General features: G+C 38.5%; 1 protein-coding gene across 2 annotated transcripts; it reads left to right on the top strand.

The window, feature by feature from the left end:
• The first annotated feature begins 3,719 nt into the window (after positions 1 to 3,719).
• Positions 3,720 to 11,562, top strand: LOC18445954 (BEL1-like homeodomain protein 4). 2 transcript variants are annotated; one of them, XM_088856834.1, is made up of 5 exons: positions 3,720 to 4,035; positions 4,367 to 5,550; positions 7,390 to 7,772; positions 9,134 to 9,194; positions 10,465 to 11,562. In XM_088856834.1, the coding sequence occupies exons 2-5, from the start codon at positions 4,414 to 4,416 to the stop codon at positions 10,963 to 10,965; spliced, it is 2,082 nt and encodes a 693-aa protein (XP_088712960.1). In that variant the 5' UTR covers positions 3,720 to 4,035; positions 4,367 to 4,413; the 3' UTR covers positions 10,966 to 11,562. The 2 variants fall into 2 exon arrangements, with proteins under 2 accessions (XP_088712960.1, XP_088712961.1); XM_088856835.1 differs by lacking the exons at positions 3,720 to 4,035; positions 4,367 to 5,550 and adding an exon at positions 7,174 to 7,225.
• The last annotated feature ends 368 nt before the right edge of the window (positions 11,563 to 11,930 follow it).

The raw sequence follows: 11,930 nt of genomic DNA, 5'->3' as shown, positions 1-11,930 counted from the left end.
ATGATTTTAAGGTTTAAAAATAATTCATCTTGTAACACAAACAATTCAATCTTCTCGATTAGCAAATTTTAAATTTTTTAATTAGAAGTAAAACTTGACTTTTAAGCCATGGTAAGAGTTTTTGGCACCGGAACGCGCCTTACTTTGTTTAAGGTGGACAACTTATATAAGCCACACACATTTTAAATTATATCAATCCAACAGCAATTGACTTTGATTATTCTAAGACATTTTTACAATACCACGTTAGTGTGTCAAAAAAATGATTTTTTATTATTTTACGTAGATATATCAAAATAAAATTAGTGATTTACTAAAGTTAAAACTAGTGATCAAAAAAATAAAATAGTAGTTAACATGAGCATATTATTTTTAGTGTATAAGATTTATTATTTTTAAGTCTATAATTGTTGATTTCCCAACACTAAATTGAACCCCAAAGGTAACATTTTTATTTTCATGTCATTTAATTACATGACTCCTTTTCCTCTTATATAGTTGTATTTAAGAAAGGGAAAAGTTTTAATAAGGTTGCAACCTTAAAATGTAGAATCACATATGCATCTCAAAAATCTATCGAAAATATTGTTTTAATGTTGAAAAGCCCCTCTAATCGATCATCTCGATGTCGAGATGTATTAATATGAAAAAATGCAGTTTCTGTGTCCTGAAAATAGTGCGTCTTGCAACACATTATCTAGACCGTTTATTTTCAAGATTTTAAAGATCTACTTGATTTTAATTATTTTTAAATTTTAAAATTTTGTAATTAAGCATAAAAATAGATTTGAAGATAATACTAAAAGAAATTTACAACAAAATTAGATGCTATGATAAAGTTTTAAGATGCGCTGGATCGTGTAAGGTTGCAAACCGCACTTTTTAAGAAAAAGAAGCACCTTTTCATAATTTTCTCTCATCCGTCTCTGCCTACCCCTCGCATTTCCAAGGCCACAATCTCTCCGTTATTTAAAGATATTTTTAGAGAGAGAGAGAGAGAGGGAGAGCAAAGTTTTTAGAGAGAGAGAAGGAGAGAGATTTGAGACAAGAGTCTGGATTTTGGAGAGAAAGAGAGAGTAGAGCTTAGCCTTTCCAATTCCCCCCACCTCTAAAACATGAGATATTTTTAGAGAGAGAAAGAGAGAGAGAGAAAGAGAGAGGAGAGAGAAAGGGGTGGGTGGTGTGCGGCTCACAAGGAAGCCACTGGTGCTGGTTAGAAGTAGCTTTCCTCTAACGGACACGTGGCAACGTTCTCACCTCACCACGAATCTCTCGAAAAGTCCTCTTTTAGACGCTCTCTATATTTTAGGCCCAAATACTCAAGCGTGCCAACACCTTGCTCGCACGTGAAACGGGCTTGGCTCAAGTGGCTTGTCAGGTGAGCCGGTCTAGAGCCATTTAAGCTGAGTCGAGCCGACAGTGGGAGATGTCCTTTCGAAAAACATGGAAATCACGGTTATGAACAGGCCGTTCTTGTTACTGTTATGTTACGTAAAGTATAACGGACTGTAGAGAAAGAATGATAAGTGATTAAAAATTGAAAAAAAGTGGATAAAGTTTATATAAGGTTGAACCCTTATAAGGTGCTTAGAGAACTTTTAAATTGATCATTTCAACCTCAAGATGTGCAGATTTAAAGAAAAAAAAATTCTCATATAAAAAAAAAATAGTGCATGTTGTACCGAGTTATTGGACTAGCTATTTTCTATAGATTTGCAAGTATTCACATATCTGCTCGATATAACTATTTTTCAAAATTTAAATTTCATAATTAGGGCCAATAGATTTTCTATCCATAATAAGGTTTCCATCACCGCAACTATATCTCCAAGTAAATTTTAGAGATGTGCCTCATTCCTACAGTATAAAAAGAGAGCTTATTCAAACCCTACCCTTTCAAAATCACTAAACCACTCAGAACCAGAACTACCCAAGTTGTCGGGCAATCAGATGAGTTGCTATTTTATTTGAAAATCAGCTGAGTCGGGCATAAACTTGTTCGATTCTCTAACCCACTTGAGCACTAGACTGTGCGAGTCTAAGCTAGAATCTACATTTTTAAACACTGAACAAAACTAAGATGGCAAAAGAAAAACTGAAAATGATCAGCCATTTTCCATTTTTTGGCAAATAATTTAAAATCCTAAGTCTCCAAAGTTCATCCGACACTTTAATATAACGGGCGTTATATTCATAAGGCATCCGTTATAATTTGATCCACACCTGCGAGTGACACATACGGTAGTGAGGTTCACGTGACATCATCCAAAAGGTTTCAGACTTTCAGCTGAGGAAGGTGGCCTGTCAATTTGCAGTTGAAATTATGAGACCAATCAAATTAAAATTGCACAAAATTTGTGAAAAACAAAAAAAATAGGGCCGATTTGCTGAGATACTAAGATCCCATGAATTATTGCAAAAAGAAAAATATTTGAATAAGATTTTGTGGAAATAAATAATAAGAGTAAAATCAAATAATATGGACCCACCCAAGGTTGGGCAGCAAATGAATTACTATAGATAAAGAGAAATAAAATAAACAAATAAATTTGGGTCCCCGGCTTTATAATTATCGACCAGGCCATGTAAGCTGGAGAAATAAATAAATATCAAATAACCTGGACAAAACATAAAAAATAAATAAGGGTGCAAGTGGCATTCAGATGCATCCGTAGCTATAGAAATAAGGTGCACCTTAAAATTCTATCATGGTATATAATTTTGATGTAAAATATTTTTAGGATTATCTCAAAATCTATTTTTATATCTAATTATAAAATTTTAAAATTAAAAAATGGTTAAAATCAAGTAGATCTATAAACATATGAAAATCTTGAAAATAATATGTTGTAAAATGCATCATTTTTTAGACTTAAACTCTTTTTATTTTTCACAGTCATACATCTCGATGTCGATATGATCAATCAAAGGGTTTTTCAACATTAAAACTACCTTTTCCGATGGATTTTTGAGGTACATCTGTAGTTTTACATGTAAGGTTGCAACCTTATATAAACTTTTTCCAATAAATAATAGTATGCAAGATTTGGCTGAAAAACTTGTAATATAAATAAAGGTTGAGGTATCTATGAGGCTTAAGATTTATAAAAATAAAATAAATTCCCATCTCAAATCGTCGTCTAGAAAATATTTTTGGTGACGGTAATTTTTATGATGACTCTAAAATCAATTTTTAGCACCAACAATAAAATTTGAAACTAAAAAAATGGAACAGATTTTACAGATCTGTGAACACTTATTTTTAAAAGCAAAATAGACAGCCTAGATAATTTGTTATAATATACACTATTTTTAGAACTTGAAATCCTAATTTTTTTTCGCAACCATAATGTTTAAATTGAGACGATCGATGTAAAGGTTTTTCAATACTTGACTTGCAATTTTGAGGCGATGATTTACTTATTTTGATAGAATTGCAGCTCTATCAAATGATTTTTCATAAATAAAATTATTAATATTTATTAATTACCATTTTAAAATTTAGGAATTTAACAAGGAAAAAAGAGAGGGAAAACAGGCACTTAGAAGAGGCGGTTAAGAGTGGCCATCAAAGTCGCACGTGCAAAGAGACCGCACACTAAATCAAGCGGGGCCTGAGGCACGTGCGTGATCGATTGCGTCTTAGAGAGAGAAAGAGGGAGAGAGAGGGTGGGGGGCAAAGAGAGATAAAACAGCGACGTCTCATTTGGTTTTCTCTTTCTCCTTTCCTTTGCTTGCTTTTTTCTAAGATTTATCAGAGGGTGATTGTCGACTGCAACAAGAGAGAGAAAGTGACAGAGAGAGAGTGTGTGCAGAAGAGAGAGAGGGGCTAGGTATCAAAGCGAGGAGAGCGACTTACGAGAAGAGATAGAGAGAGAAAGAGACTTTCAGAAAAGGAGGGCTTGCACGAAGTGCAGTGGAGACAGTGCAGAGAGAGAGAGAGAGAGAGAGAGTGAGTGTTTGTGTGTGGTTTTAGAGAGAGAGAGACTGCAATCTAGAGTGAGAAAGGAGGGTCTCCACAGACACTCAACTCAGGTAACAAAAAAAAAGAAAGGAAATCCTCACCCCACATGAGAAAAGGAAACACACACAAGGAAGAGAAGAAAAAGACCCATCTTTGTCTCTCTCTCCTGTTCAGATCCCCATACTGACCACTCTCTCTCTCTCTGTATATCAGGAAGCCAGAAGCTCTCTCTTTCTCTCTCTAGGAGCCATATTCTCTCTCTCTCTCTCTAGAAGGAAGCTACCTCTTTCTATTTTGCAGGAAGCCATGCTGTTTCTCTCTCTTGCTGGAAAGTAGTAGTAACGCTTTCGCTCTCTAGAAAGAAGAAACTGACACTCTCTATACGTCTTTCTCTCTCTACAGGTAGCCATGGCGAACCCCAGTTTCTCTCTCATCGACCAGCTTTCACCATGGTCGTAGTGGCCCTTTTCGAGCACCAGAACCCATCATTTCGGGCTCAAAAGGACCTCAATTCTATGTCCTCGACCTTCTTCCAGGACCCTTTGGGTAGAGAGAGACACTCAGGAGACGAACCCGAACCATCAACGATCGGAGCGCACATAGCGCAGCGCAGCCGGAGAGACAAGCTCAGGGTCCCGACAAACTCGAACCCTGCCGGGTTCGAGCACATCGAGCCCACCATCGAGCCCGGTGTCCATGGGTTCGAGCCCACCATGGTCCTGTCGGACATGTTCAACTTCAACAACTCAGGTTCTGACCTCTTAGCCATGGCTCAAAGGTGCTCCAATTGGCGCCATGGCTCGAACCCACATCAGGAAAGCTCGGATTGGAGCTTTAATGGCGGTTTCAGCAGTGGGAGCAACAACGCAAGGGCTAATGGCCAAGCTATGCAGCTTTATCTGATGAATCCAGGAGGAGAGAGAAACTATGTCGGAGGAGAGAGAAACAGTAGGGGCTGCTCTGAGACAGAGCCGCAGCAGGGGTCTGGCCAAACTGAGCTCCATATGCTGATTCCTGATCAGAATCAGAAGCAGGGTTTCTTGGATTACCCAGTTTTGCTACAAGACCTTGAAAGCAATGATCATGGCTCCCTCTCTCTCTCTCTATCTCCTCTAAGACACCTGGATATGATGCAGCAAAACCCAACTGTAAAATCCGGTCCAAAACCAGAGGATGAATTGAGAATGGACGGGATTGTGAATCTATTCTATGGGGCTAATAACCAGGCCAACAATGGTGGTTCTCTGATTTCATCAATGGCGGTTTCGGGGCTCCAAAACCAAAATTATCAAGCGGGGGCTTCGAGTTTCAGCCATAGCAGTTTGGGGTTAAGGAATTCGAGGTATCTGAGACCAGCAATGGAGCTTCTAGAGGAGTTTTGCAGTGTGGGGCGAGGGAAATTTGGAGGATTGAGGAAGGAGAGATTTTTGAAAGGGAATTGTAGTGGTTTCGGTTCGAATTCGGGGGCAAATAACGCATCCACTTCTTCGAGCTCAAGGGAGCAGCCACCGCCACCTCCTCTCTCTTCGGCGGATCGGTTTGAGCACCAGCGGAGAAAGGCCAAGCTCTTGTCTATGGTTGATGAGGCAAGTCTCTCTCTCTCTCTACCCTAACTATGCACGTCTAAAGAGCACAGTGCTCTCTCTCTCTCTACCCTAATTATGCACGTCTAATGAGCACAGTGCTCTCTCTCTCTAGAAAGTAGGGTGCATGTGTCGAAGAGCACACAAAGTTCTCTCCTCTCTCACTCTCGTGCATGTGAAGAGCTCTCTCTCTCTCTCTCTCTCAGTAATTCAAGGCAATTCTCCAGATTATGTTCTCTCTCTCTATTGCATGTGCAATTCAGAGCAATTCTCCAGATTACGTTCTCTCTGGTTCTAGATGAGAGCTCTCTACTGCATGTGCTTAGATAACATCTCTTCTGTCTCTCTCTCTATCTCGTGTTTTTGATGAGCCCAATAAATCCCCAACTCTCTCTCTCTTCCGTTTCCCCCCTCTCTCTCCTCTCTCTAGAGAAAGTAGTTTCTCTCTCCTCGTTCTCCTTCCTCTCTCAAAGGAAACCTCAGGTCCTCTTCACTGTTTTCTTATCAGGGGCCTATGCATTACTTCTTACTGTGAAAAACTTAGTTACTATTCATGGTTCTAATTTATTTTTTGACTTCTTTTTCCTTTGCTTCATTTTCCATAGATTATTGCTATAGGCTTTTTGCGTGATTCTGCCATGGTAGTGATTTATCAGAGAGAGTATACTGTTTTTGTATACCTCAGCGGTTGCCATACAAGGTAATGTCCACTTAGAAAAGACAGCACCCTTTGATTGGGGAAATCGCCATCACCCCCTAAAAAAAAATGCTTCATTTTTATTGTCTCTGAAAAAGCCACAGGCTGCTACTCCAAGAAATTCATTCCATTCAAGGTAAGTTTTTAGAGAGAGAAAGAAGAGAGAGAGAGAGAGAGTGTGTTTTCGATCCATATTTGACCTCAAGCCTCATACGATAGTGAATAGAATAGTAAATAAATTGCTTAAAGAAGGCCTACTGTTTCTTGGTATATTCTCTTCTCTTTCTCTCTCTCTCTAGCCTCCGCCCCATTTATTTATTCCTTCTGTTTCGGGTCTTTGGGGAAAGCCAGAAGGGGTTTCCTTTTCATTTGATGCCATTTTCTCATTAGGTGAACGATTGTTTCTCTCGCTAACTGAACCTGCAACAACTCAACAGAAGTTGTGTGAACAGGAAGGCGATGGGAGAGTACACTGGTATTCTGATACCAAGTATCAATCACCACCCATAAAACTTGCATTATGAAAATGGCAAAAGAAAAAAACAGAATGAATAGCTTTAAAAACAGCAGATCCTGAACTCTAGAGTTGAAAATCAATGACCACCAAACTAAAAATTTAAGAAACAAAGTGAAAGACATTGAGAGAGACAGCTTTGTAGAGAGAGAGCTTTTTAGAGAGAGAAAGAGAGTTATTTTTGGAGTTAGTTCTGCAGCTGCCTAGGCATCAATACAGGATTTAATTTGTACTATTATCGATGAATGCAAAAATAAATGCAATGTTGAACCACCAGTATTCCATGTGTGTACATTTCTCCCTTTTGTTTCATTTCATGCATATAACAACCGTCAAATGCTTCACAAAGAAGACTGTGGAGTCTGTTGAGGTTGCTTATTTTTTTAGAAACCTATCTCTAGAGAGAGAGAGTATTGTTTCGTTTGCGTAATCTCTTTGTCATGGACAGACAAACTCTTGTTTGATTTGTAAGTTTTGTATTGTGTGAGGAGAGAGAGATTATTGTTTGCTGTGTAATACTTGTAGAGAGAGACTACCTTTTGTTTTGTATTGTATGATGAGATCTAAGAGAGAGAGAGAGAGAGGAGATCCTCACCAAACCATCCTCACCTTTCTCTCTCTACCGCTGCAGGTAGACAGGAGATACAGCCATTACTGCGACCAAATGCAAATGGTGGTGAACTCCTTCGACTCGATAGTCGGCATCGGAGCGGCAACCCCGTACACCGTATTGGCACAGAAGGCGATGTCGAGGCATTTCAGGTGCCTGAGAGACGCCATTAATGGCCAGTTGAAGCTCATCTCTGAGCTCTTGGGAGAGAAAGAAGGGGAGAGATCAGGTGTAACCAAGGGAGAAACACCGAGACTCAAATTGCTTGAGCAAAGCTTGAGGCAACAAAGGGCCTTTCATCAACTGGGTATGATGGATCAAGAAGCATGGAGGCCACAAAGAGGTCTGCCTGAGAGATCTGTCAACATACTAAGAGCATGGCTCTTTGAACACTTTCTTCATCCGTATGTTTCCCTCTCTCTCTCTCTCTTTATTTTTAGAATGTGATCTCTTCATCAGTCTTTCAAAATTTTGAGTCCGACTTAGATTCGACCGAGTTTTTTAAACAATTAGGGAGCCTGAAACACCTAAGTTAGTGTGCAGTAACTTAGGAGAGTTATTAAAGACTTGGCCAGCTTATCAAAATTCGCCGAGTTCTGTAACCTTTCCATTTAAAAAAGTAAGATAATTTTTTTCATGGGTTATTCAGTTGGGAAATGATCTACTATTCGTGATAGAAATGAAACTCAAGGCGTCAGTTTACGGTACCCTGACCACCTAGATTCAAATTGATTCGTAAAAGGGTATTTTGTTTGGGTAATTCAACAGGGAAGGGTTTCCTAACAATAATAGGACAAGTTAGAACCTCACACCACCCTAACCACCTAGCCTTGAGCTCAGATCACCCATCTATTTTTCCTTTATTTATATTTGAGGGAAAATAATAAATAATCTTAGATGATTTTGCTTGAATTTTTCTAGGGTTTTTCAAAAGTTTGAAAACCTACAAAATTTTCATAATCCTGGCTCAGTGTTGCTTGAAGTTTTCTTTCTAAGCTTGCTTCTGAGTTGTCTGTCGAATCAAAAGTTTATTTTCACAAAAAACCACTCCTAAGTTCTTGGATTCGTGAGGTTTTGGATATCATGATAATGTATGGCAAAAAAATTCAAAAACTCATCAGTTCTCATGGAGTGTGAACTATTAAAATTCACTTTTCATCTGTTTTCATTTTGCATATAGGCTTCTTGTTTCTGATATAACAAAAAAGTATTTTTTTATTTGTGATGTATAGAATTTGATTTTATTCTATGGTCGTTTTTCAATGTATTAATTATTTTCTCAATCTCCTCTTATTATTCTGATAATTAGAAAAAATAACAAGCTACACATACTAGAGGAATAATTTAACATTTTACTTATATCTTTCGATTTAATTTCACTGGGGTGTGGTTTCTGATGGTGTAGAATGACAAATCAGGATTTGTGTAGCTGACCCGAAATAGTTGGAAAAAGACTCTAACGATCATAAGGAAGGCACACATTTTTTTATTTAATATCAAAGCACCCCTAAAAAAGTACATGGTCTTGATTTTAACTGAATATAAAAGGGTAAATTGTTGAACAAATCGTCTCTTATCAGTATTTTAATAAATTTCTCTTATATATATATATATATATATATATATATATATATATATATATATATATATATATATATATATATATATATATATATATAATGTATTATCATGTATTTTCTTCTGAAGTGAGTCCCTTGAATTTTAAAAAAGAACTAATTAAAGGTTTTTTTTTTGTGAATTTCAGGTACCCAACTGATGCAGACAAGCATTTGCTAGCTCGACAGACTGGTTTATCACGAAATCAGGTGCAAAAATGTCACCATCTTTATAAACTCTATTTCCATGAAAAGAAAAATAAGATTTTCTTGAGAAAAAGATAAGAAAATAACACGGTAATAAATAATATGCAAAACAACAAGAAGAATTTAATAAAATTTTGTGCTTTTATCAAAAAAACAACAAGAAGAATACATCGCTTTCAAAAAACCTGCATTTTCTGAGGTGTATTAAATAGGGGGAAATAAACATTCTGAAGAAAATGGTTTCCTCGCTGAAAAACATGTAAGGGAAAGAAATTAATTTTCTATGCAAACTTTTGGTTTTGTTTTTATATGTGAAAGGGATACGATGTCATGAAGAAAATTTTGCAGAGGGGACCACTTCTAAATGCTGCAGAAACCAAGAAAAAGAAACCTAGAGAGAGAGAACCATGGGTTGGCGCTTTTGAGAGAGAGAGAGAGATTTATTGTTTGCGTGTATGTGTGTGTTTCTTTTTGTGTGTGAAAGAGAGAGTGACCCATGGTTTGTGTATGTGTGTGCGTGTGTGTGTATGTGTGTTTGTCTGAGAGAGAGAGAGAGACATTGTGTGTGTTTTTCTTTTTGTTTTTGTGAGAGGGAGAGAGAGAGAGAGAAATCCATTGTGTTTGACTGTGTGATGTTAAAGAGACGGAGAGAGAGATTCATTGTGTTTGTGTGTGGAAGTGAGATTCATTATTGTTGAGAGGGGGAGATTCATTTTATCGTGAGAGAGAGAGAGAGATTGAGGGTAATTTTGTGTGCTTGAGAGAGAGAGAGAGAGAGAGAGCGAGATTCATTGTGCGTGTGTGTTTTGAGAGTCATTGTGTGTGTGTGTGTTTTGAGATTCATTGTGTGTTGTGTGTGTGTGAGAGAGACTCATTGTGTCGTGTGTTATGTGAGAGAGACACAGAAAGATTCATTGTGTTTGTGTGTGTGTGTGAGAGAGAGAGAGAGAGGGTCGTTGTGCTTGTGTGTGTGTGAGAGAGAGATTCATTGTGTTTGTGAGAGAAAGAGAGAGAGAGGTTCATAGTGCTTGTGTTTTTGTGTGTGTGTGTGTGAGAGAGAGATTCATTTTGTGCGTGTGAGAAAGAGAGAGAGAGATTCAATGATTCATTGTATTTGCGCGTGTGTGAGAGAGCTTCGCTTTTGTATGTGTGAGTGAGAGAGAGATTGCTTGTGTTTGTGTGTGTGTTAGAGAGAGAGAGAGAGAGAGAGATTGTGTTTGTGCGTGAGTGAGAGTTTCATTAACTATTTCCCGTTTCCACCCCTCTTTCCCAGGTCTCAAACTGGTTCATAAACGCAAGGGTTCGGCTCTGGAAACCAATGGTCGAAGAAATGTATCAAGAAGAAAGCAAAGAAGAAGCCCAAGCCCAGGCATCGGGCCCGGCCCAGGCCCAAAACCAATCAAAGCCTTCCACGTCTGCAATCCCATCCCTCAACAGAGCCGAAGAGATCAACAATATGACTAAAGGCACCATTATCAATCCTACAAATCCCCCCCCAACCCACCCGTCGTTACAAGAACCGCCGGATTTCACGGAAACAGGTGGCGGTTTCCAGGAAGCCAGTGAAACAGCTAGCGGTTTTATGGCTGTCAGCGAAACCGTAGGCGGTTTATTTAACTGCGGCGCCGACGCTCTTTATGGTGGGTCCGTACGGTTAGGGCAGACAGGTGACGTGTCGCTGACGCTTGGTTTGAGACAGGGAGGGCTGCAAGACAAAGGCGGGAGATTTGGGGTTAACAACAATCCCCAGGACTTCAAGAACTTTGGTGGCTGATTTGCTACAAAGATAAAAAATTTTAGAGAGAGAAAATGGAATGCTTTGATGGTAAGGGTCTTTTAGAGAGAGATTGATGCTGGGTCATGATTCTGGTAGTCCTGAGAGGGTGCATTTTATGTGGTACCATGTAGCATACATGAGCCTCCCCCCCCCCCCCCCCCCCCCTGTTTCTTTCTCTCTCATCAGAACTCTCTCTCTCTCTCTAGAATATAAACCTTCTCCACCCCTCTCTACTCTCTCTCTCTCTCTTCCCCCTTTGTCCCCCCTCTTTCTTTCTCTCTCATCAGAACTCTCTCTCTCTCTCTCTCTAGAATATAAACCTTCTCCACCCCTCTCTACTCTCTCTCTCTCTCTTCCCCCTTTGTATATTAGATTGATAGATTTGCAACAATTATATATGGGTGTACAATTGAAGTTTTGTATAGTTGGGGACAAGGGGAAAGAATATAGGGGCCTAAGGTCAAGAGGTGGAGCCATATATAATTGTTAGAGAAATTGATTATTTTGGGTACAATGTTATATGCTAATATCTTGGGAACTTTAATATGAATGAGCCAAAAAAAAAAAAAGGCATGAGTAGGTATCTCAACCAAACACATTACTTTTCTTTAGTCAACAAATCCTTAAGGGTTACTGTACTCCTCCACAGTACTATGTTGTTTTTTTTCCCCTCCACATTACAATTTAATTTAATTTTTTTTTTAACATTAACACAAGCTTTCCATTAATACCAGTAAAAATTTGCAAATTATACAGGAGAATAAAAGAGTCACCGGCAGAAATTAACTACCAAAGAATAGTAGTTAAATCCCCCAGTAGCTAAACAATTCGCTTCCTCATTAGCCTCCCGGCAGCAATGTCGAAGATCAGCATTTAGTACTAGCAAATAATCTCGAATTTCATGAAACAATGTCCTTAATCTGCATGGTTTATTGAATTCTCCTTCGCTCCAAGCTAATAAC

This window comes from Amborella trichopoda, chromosome 13, assembly GCF_054954075.1.
Source record: "Amborella trichopoda isolate Santa Cruz 75 chromosome 13, AtrichopodaSantaCruz75HAP2 v2.0, whole genome shotgun sequence".
Lineage (NCBI taxonomy): Eukaryota > Viridiplantae > Streptophyta > Magnoliopsida > Amborellales > Amborellaceae > Amborella > Amborella trichopoda.
This window is presented reverse-complemented; position numbering and strand designations above follow the sequence as displayed.

Excerpts from the sequence above, each read along its gene's own strand:
- LOC18445954 (XM_088856834.1), top strand. The coding sequence starts at position 4,414 with ATGGTCGTAGTGGCCCTTTTCGAGCACCAGAACCCATCATTTCGGGCT. Across the intron at positions 5,551-7,389 it reads TCTTGTCTATGGTTGATGAG|GTAGACAGGAGATACAGCCA; the intron begins GCAAGTCTCTCT and ends CTACCGCTGCAG. Across the intron at positions 9,195-10,464 it reads CTGGTTTATCACGAAATCAG|GTCTCAAACTGGTTCATAAA; the intron begins GTGCAAAAATGT and ends CCTCTTTCCCAG.